At 46.5% G+C, this 7500-nt stretch overlaps 1 protein-coding gene across 1 annotated transcript in view; it reads left to right on the forward strand.

The window, feature by feature from the left end:
- LOC122816223 (meiosis-specific coiled-coil domain-containing protein MEIOC-like) overlaps positions 1–7500 on the forward strand; it is a 465493-nt gene that overhangs the window by 456217 nt on the left and 1776 nt on the right. The window contains exon 6 of the mRNA XM_044088968.1: positions 5762–7500. This exon is cut by the window's right edge and continues 1776 nt beyond it. Coding sequence (XP_043944903.1) covers positions 5762–6111 — 350 coding nt within the window. The 3' untranslated portion in view covers positions 6112–7500. The remainder of the gene's footprint in view (positions 1–5761) is intronic.

Raw genomic sequence — 7500 nt, forward strand, 5'->3', positions numbered from 1 at the left:
TATTACCACCAGGGCGTGGAAGGAACCGGACACCATGGAGCCAATTCCCAAGAGACCGGATAGGATCCTTAGTCCGCCATCCGACCGGCCCATTGGAGTAAGGGCCTCCGGTAGATGCCATGTTGACGGCCGCGGCCACCAAGAGGGAACTGGCTAAGGAGAGTCCCTCAGACCACCCCACCAGCAACGAGTCTCGAATGATGGACCGCTTGGGAAGCGGATGTTTAGTTCGGCGACCTTCTCGGTAAGGGCACTGCACTATTTGGCATATGTCATTGGGATGCAGCGAGATCTTATTAAAGAATACGCTGCACCCCGAGTCCTTTTCGGAGGAGGACAGAGTTCTGCACTCCACCCGTATGGCTACTCTTAGGTCAGTTACTAATACTTCTATGCGGCTACTCTCCCATGCAACGGAAGGCGCCGCTAGAGCTGCGGGACAGGACTGGTCACTAGACGCCAGGCCTGGCTCCGCCATCGATTTTTCTGAGCCCTTCAAAGCGCTGCTTATGAACGCCTTTGATGGTTCTGCTCTGTTTGGCAAGACCGCTCTCGAGACGTTGACCCAGAGCGAACGACGGGAAGATGCTGTCTGCCACCGGAATCCGCTTCTCTGCACCCCAGAGGCCCTATTCTAGGAACCAAAAGCGTCAGAAGAAGATGTGGTTCCGAAGTCGCAGCAGTCCCAGCCTGTTCGACAACCAGTCCTTCCGTGGCAGAGGAGGACAGGGAGGACGCCGCCCTAGAGGCAGAGGGGCTCCCAGAAACTTCGGGTCCAGGGAACCTTTCTCTGAACGGCCGCGCAGCAACCCTGAGGGGTTGCCCGACTGCTCTACTCTGGAGGCAGTCGGGGACGTTCCTGGGCACCTAGCGCATGGGAGTCCATAACATCGGACCGCTGGGTTCTCCAAATCATATCCAGAGGATATCGCATTCCTTTCCTTTACCTTCCAAAGTTGAAGTCCCTCCCAGACGCCCCACCCGTCAACGGAGGCCGCTGGCAGAAATTGGCCATCTGCTAAAGAAAGAGCCATCCAGCCCGTTCCCCTAGACCAGATCGGATCAGGGTTCTACTCCAGATTCTTTTAGTGCCAAAAGACGGGGAACTAAGACCAATCCTAGACCTCTCTCTCTTGAATCTGGCAGTCCCCAAAGAAAAATTCAATGGTCACTCTGCAATCTATTCTCCCCTTCTGGGAGAAAATCACTGGATGTGCTCGATAGACCTCAAGGACGCTGCACTACCACATCCTGATGGACAGGCGCTCCAGGAGGTTTCTCCGCTTCGGCTGGGAGCCAGTCACTACCAGTTCCGGTCCTTCCCTTTGGTCTCACCACAGCCCCAGGGTGTTCACCAAAGTATTAGCAGTGGTAGCGCCCACCTGAGGCTTCAGGGGTGCAGGTCTTTCCCTACCTGGACGACTGGCTTCTTACCGCCCAACAAGGCATCTACTTCTATTGGCGAGACTCCTTTCTCCATCTTGCTCCCTTTCTGGGCATCACAATAAATACAAAGAAATCCAACCTGGCCCACACAGCTCTTAGATTTTATAGGGGCCAGGCTAGACACAAGGAGTTTACGAGCCTTCCTCACTGCGGACAGAGTTCTAAATCTGCAGCTCCAGGTGCGGGCCATTCTCCATTCAAGTTCTGTTCCGCGGAGTTGGTCCTGAGGGCTCTAGGGTCCATGGCATCGGCTATAGCACTTCTTCCTCTTGCCAGGCTCAATATGCATTCTACAGTGGACGCTCTTAGTACAGTGGTCATACCTTGCTCTCCCCATGCATCATCCCATAGCGATCAGCAAGGCTTGCAAGCGTCCCTCTTGTGGTGGCTCCACTCCCGGATCTCCACAACGGCCGCCCATTTTGTGCTTCTCCTCTCGCCACGGTGACCACGGACGCCTCCCGCCTCGGTGGGGGCACTTTTGGGCCGGACCGCCCAAGGCACGTGGAACGATTCAGAGACCTTACTGCATATCAATGTTCTAGAGATGAGAGCAGTGCTCTTAGCGTTGCTAGCACTTCAGGACTTTCTTCCCTTGGGAACAATTGCAATTCAATCGACAACATGTCTGTTGTCTGGTACATCAACAAGCAAGGGGAACAAGGTCTTACCCTCTTTGTCGAGAAGCCATGAGAGTTTGGGAATGGGCAATCTCCACAAACCGCTTAATAGCAACGCACACCCCGGGTCGGTCAAACATCCTACCGGACAACCTCAGTCTCACCATTCTGTCCCCTTACGAGTGGTCTGTCAATTGTCAAGTAGCGGAACGATATTCGCACGGTGGGGAACCCTTCATGCGATCTTTTGCTTCTCCCTCAAACACCAAGTGCGACAGTTTTTCGCTCTAATACCTCCTCCCGGAGGTACCCCAAGAGACGCTCTGGTGCATGCTTGGCCACCCGGTCTTCTGTATGCCTATCCACCCTTGCCTCTGATGCTCCAAGTTCTTCAGAAAGCCTCTCGGGTGGGTTGCAGAATGATTCTCATTGCTGCGTTCTGGCCTCGACAGATCTGGTTCCCCTTCCTAAGGTCTCACTCGGTGAATCCTCCTTGGATTCTAGATCCCATCCCGGATCTGATATCCCATCCATCCTGCATTCCTCCTCCGAATCTGGACAACCTGAAGCTGACCGCTTGGCTGCTCCAGTTCCACTCTTGATTAGGACTCCGGTATTTCATCACCGGTTAAGGCAATTTTGGTGGCAGCTCATAAACCATCCACTAGAAAGGTTTACAAGCAAGTGGAAACGCTTTCTTTGGGCGGAGCGCAAGGCCTGAATCCCTTCACGGTTCCTCTTCCTTTAGTGCTTGACTTTCTAACCACTCTCTTTAACGATGGTGCCAGCAGTTCCACAGTCAAAGTACAACTGGCGGCAATTTCTCACTATCACATTGGCCATGACTCTAATCCTCTTATGTCAGCCAAATTGTGTAAAATTTTTCTTAAAGGTACTTTTCTTCTCAGGCCCCTATAAAACAAGCAGTTCCTCCTTGGGACCTTTCTCTGGTACTACAGGCCTTGACCGCCCTCCTTTCGAGCCAGCTGCTACGGTGGATCTCAAATTCTTGTCCTACAAGACAGCCTTTTGGTAGCCATTACATCGGCCAAGAGAGTTTCTGAACTTCAAGCATTATCAGCTAAACCTCCTTACTTGATATTTCATCCGGACCGTGTCTACCTCAGGACCAACCCGTCCTTTCTTCCTAAAGTCGCTTCTGAAGCAAACATCAATCAGTCCATTAACCTCCCTGTTTTCTTCCCTAAATATGAAAACAAAGGTGAATATAAGCTACATTCACTAGATGTTCACAGGCAACTTAGATTTTATCTGAACAGGACGGCTGGTCATAGGCAATCCGACCAGCTGTTTATTTCCTTTGCAAAATTCAATTTGGGCAAGCCAATCTCCAAAGTTTCTCTGTCCCGCTGGATTTCACAGTGCATCCTACTGGCTTATCAAGCTTCAGGAAGGCCCGCACCGGAGGGTGTTCATGCCCATTCAACCCGGTCAGTATCTACCTCGGCAGCCTTCAAGGCTAGGATTCCTTTAGATGATATTTGTGCAGCAGCCACGTGGGCTTCATCTCATACGTTTATTTCCCACTATAAGTTGGATCTTGCATCTAGGGGTAGAGCATCCTTTGGCTCCGGTGCTCGGAATATCCTTCCATGATGGCCGCCCAAGATTCAGGTAGCTGGGGACTCTGTCCCACAGGTTGCAGACAAATGAATATCCTACTTCAGATTTAGAAGTTATGTACTCACCATAACGTTCCATCTGAGTAGGTGTATTCATTTGTCTGCAACCATCCCGCCTCCTATCCCCTGGCCTTTCAGTTTCCTGCATATTCTATGTTACCCTTTTTAGGGTGTTGTTGCTTTGGCAAACTCGATCTGAGGTCATGAGGGTAGAGCAGGGCATTATGGGTGAGGGGAGGAGCTGAGAGCTTGGATCCATAGCTGGAAAACCATGCCGGTTCGGATCCGATATCGGATCCATAACCCACAGGTTGCAGACAAATGAATACACCTACTCAGATGGAACGTTATGGTGAGTACATAACTTCTAATTGCTTTAGACCAAACTGTCTCCCAGTCTTCTTTCTTAACCAGAGAACAAGGGAGAAGGGGACTCTTCACACTCTGATCAGTTAGCTCAGATACTGCCAAGACAAAACTGTATCTTTCAGGAAAGCTTGGATAGCTGTTTGTCTTCTTTGAAGGTAATAAAGGTAAGAAGAAAGGACCTCTGACTAAGGTGAATATCTCTAGGTGGTGGTTTCTTGCTGTTACATTTTGTTATATTTATCTGCGGTAACGTTGTTGCCTCACAGTAAGACACTGTCCGATTCGATTCTCAGCTAGAGTGTTCTACGTGGAGACATGCGTGAATGGGCGTACCTTTGTTGAAGGTTGTGCGTCAGGCCTGGAAAGCCAGTACGTAAAAATCAACTGCCAATCATTAGCGGACCGGAGTTCCGCTTTGGCAACCCCTAACCGGGAAAAGCCGAAAGACACAAACAAATAAGCCACATCCAAGCTGGGTTACAGTTTATTCAACAAGGGCATTGGTTTATTTGATGGTTTTCTGGAAAGAGGTGGATTCTAGATGTATTCTAGAGGGAGCAGTTTGGTCCTCTGTACACAGTTTTACAAAGCACTACAAATTGGATTCCTTTTTTCAGGGCCAGAATAGACTTTACAAGAACTGTACTTTAGATCATCTTGGAATCTTGGTTATTGAGCTATTCCTTTTGTGCTACTCCTGACTTAGCTTTGGTAGTTTCTAAAATGGCTTAGGCCGCTGCAACAGCGATCCATATATTGCACCTAGTACAGCTTTGTAAGTAAACTTATTGTAACAGTAGATGTTCTAGCCCCCTATTGTTCTTTTAGCATTGCTGTCTTTGCCATGGTGGGATCGGTTTTGCCTTTCTGTATGTAGCAATGAATTTACTTTGTTTCTTAGTACAATTATGCAAGGCTCTTGCCTTCTTTCTGGGAAGCAGATGTTCTGAAGTGTTTTGGCTCATCAGCTGCTTTTTTGTGTGGAGCACCTTGAGTGTTCCTAGCAGTTTGAGTGCATGGAGGGGCACTTAAACCTCGGGGAAGCTTGCCAGTGCATGAGGTAAAACACTGATAGCTTAGAGTACTGCACTGGTGGTCCATTGCAACATCTGCTGTTATGATAAGCTTACTTAAACCACTTTGGGAGAGAGTGCCTGCACATCTGCAGGCCTGTCCTGAGACACTATGAGAATGGGATGGAAATAAGGGGCAGACATTGGTCACACCATCTTAGAGGTAATGCCATCATCGTAATGGCCTTTCATTCCTTATTTGTTGCTTTCTCTCACTGTGGTAGCAGTGGCCTGAATCTGCAACAGCCTTCTGTTTTGGCAGATGACAAAGGACCAGTGAGTGGTGAATCCCCAGAAACCACCTTTGTTGGGCGGGGGGGCAAGGTGTAAGCATTCGCCATCTACTTGTCAGACATGTCATGGAGTTTTGCATGTTAAGGTGTCACTATGTAAAAGAACAAGCCATCTAACAGGCTGGTAGTTGAGTGTGAGAGAGAGTGTAAAGTGAGTTGTCCAGCTGCATTAATAGGATGATGTTTCTCATTCTGAACTAAGATGATACATTTGTCTTCCTTTCCAGGTTTGGTAAGTAAAGAACATTGCTGTAATCTGAGTGATAGTATATTGCTACTTACTTGTGCTTCCCCCCTTTCTCCTACTTAAAATTTAGACGTTCTTGCTCTTGCTGCTGCCATCAAAGAGCTGTCTGTCTCTACTCGCAAAGCACGTACTGCTCTCTGGTGTGCCCTGCAGATGACTTTACCAAAAACGTCCTTCAGCTACCTAGCAAAACCAGAGGATGTTGAAAAAGCATTGCAGGAGCTTTGTCCTGGTACTAATGGAGCACAGGAAGAAACTGGCACTGAAAACAAAACCCAGCAGAAGATGGAAAAGAACCTGCTAGCAAAGAACAAAATAGAAGTCCAACATGAAAGTGCAACAGAAAAGTGGAATGAGGTGATGATGTCAAGAGGCAAAGGGATTGCCTTTGAGTTTTACAGAAACCTTCCAGTTAATTAGAGAAAATAGTCACTTAGCTGCAACAAACAAGATGTTTATTTACAGATAAGGAGCTGCAACAAGCAAGTTGTTTATTTACAGGAAAAGGGAACTTTATTTTCCATGTTTGGTGCTGTATTCAAATAAGAAAACCAGCAGAATACTGGGCATTATATGCAAAGCTGAGAGAATATGCCATCTGAATTAGCTGTGATTCTGTTTAACCACTGGCTTACCTCTAGCCGCAAATTATTTTGAAATTTGATGTCGCAGTCATTTCCCCTCTCCCTTTTCCTTCAGTTCAAGTATTCAGACTGAGATGTGTGTTGTGCACACGCATGATTTATTAGAGTAACATTTTTTAAGATCTCATTTTTCTCAGTTCAGCAAAGCACTGTCCTTAAAATTTTATTTATTTTTTGCACTTCCATCTCCTTCATGTGGTATATAGATATGACTTGTTCGTAATCTAGGTGCAAAGAAGGACTTTTCTCATAGTCGTATGTAATGGAGATCAGTTGCATGAGCAAATAACAATACCGTAGTCTGGTAGTGCTTCATTTGACTTAAAGAGTTTACAGGTGGATCGGACACTAAATTGGCCGTAGGTGAGAGTGTGTGTGCGAGTAAGTGGTATGAATGAGCTATCGTGGCAAGGCTAGCCACCCAGCAGTGTAAGCCTTGGCTTGAGATGATTGTCGCTGGTGAAGTGACACCCCGATCCCATATGCAAAATGGGAAAGGGGGTTGAGGATGGATGGTTGGATGAATGGAATGCTCTAACAAGTGTGGGAAAGATTATTTTGGCTTGCAGTTCTTTTTATTTTTTTTGTCTCCATGTGACATTTACAAGACTGGTGGTGGCTATTCATTAAATTGGTTTCAGTATTTCCTAAATTGGTAGAAAGAGCGGATAGTATTTAACTTGTCTGAAATACTGGTGTCCATTCTTAAACTTGTAGGAATTTTATTTTGAGAACACCTTATCAGTTTTGGATTAATTTTTTATACTGAATAATGACTTTAAATGCAAGTCATCAGATCTTGTACACTTGTGTGGTTGTATGTATGATACGCGTATATGTATACACACATTACTCACTCAAAGTATGCATATTATACATGTAATATGTCAGCAGAGAACAAGGTGAAAACTTGCAATGACTGTCTGTCTTTGTCCAGACAGAATTACTGTCCTTGGTTGAGCTGTTTAAAAATGAAAGTCATTTAATGCTGCATTTTAGTTACCCTGAAGTAATCTGTACTGTACTAATTCTTTCTCACACTTTATTTTTAACAGTAATGCTGCAAATGCAAGTGTATTATTTAATCCCATTGAAGACTTAAAGTAATAAGTTACTGTTACTAATAATAGTAGTAATATGGCAGTTTAGAGTGCTTTAAGATTAG

This window comes from Protopterus annectens, chromosome 12.part0 (assembly GCF_019279795.1).
Source record: "Protopterus annectens isolate FY-2018-M chromosome 12.part0, PAN1.0, whole genome shotgun sequence".
NCBI classification, from domain to species: domain Eukaryota; kingdom Metazoa; phylum Chordata; order Ceratodontiformes; family Protopteridae; genus Protopterus; species Protopterus annectens.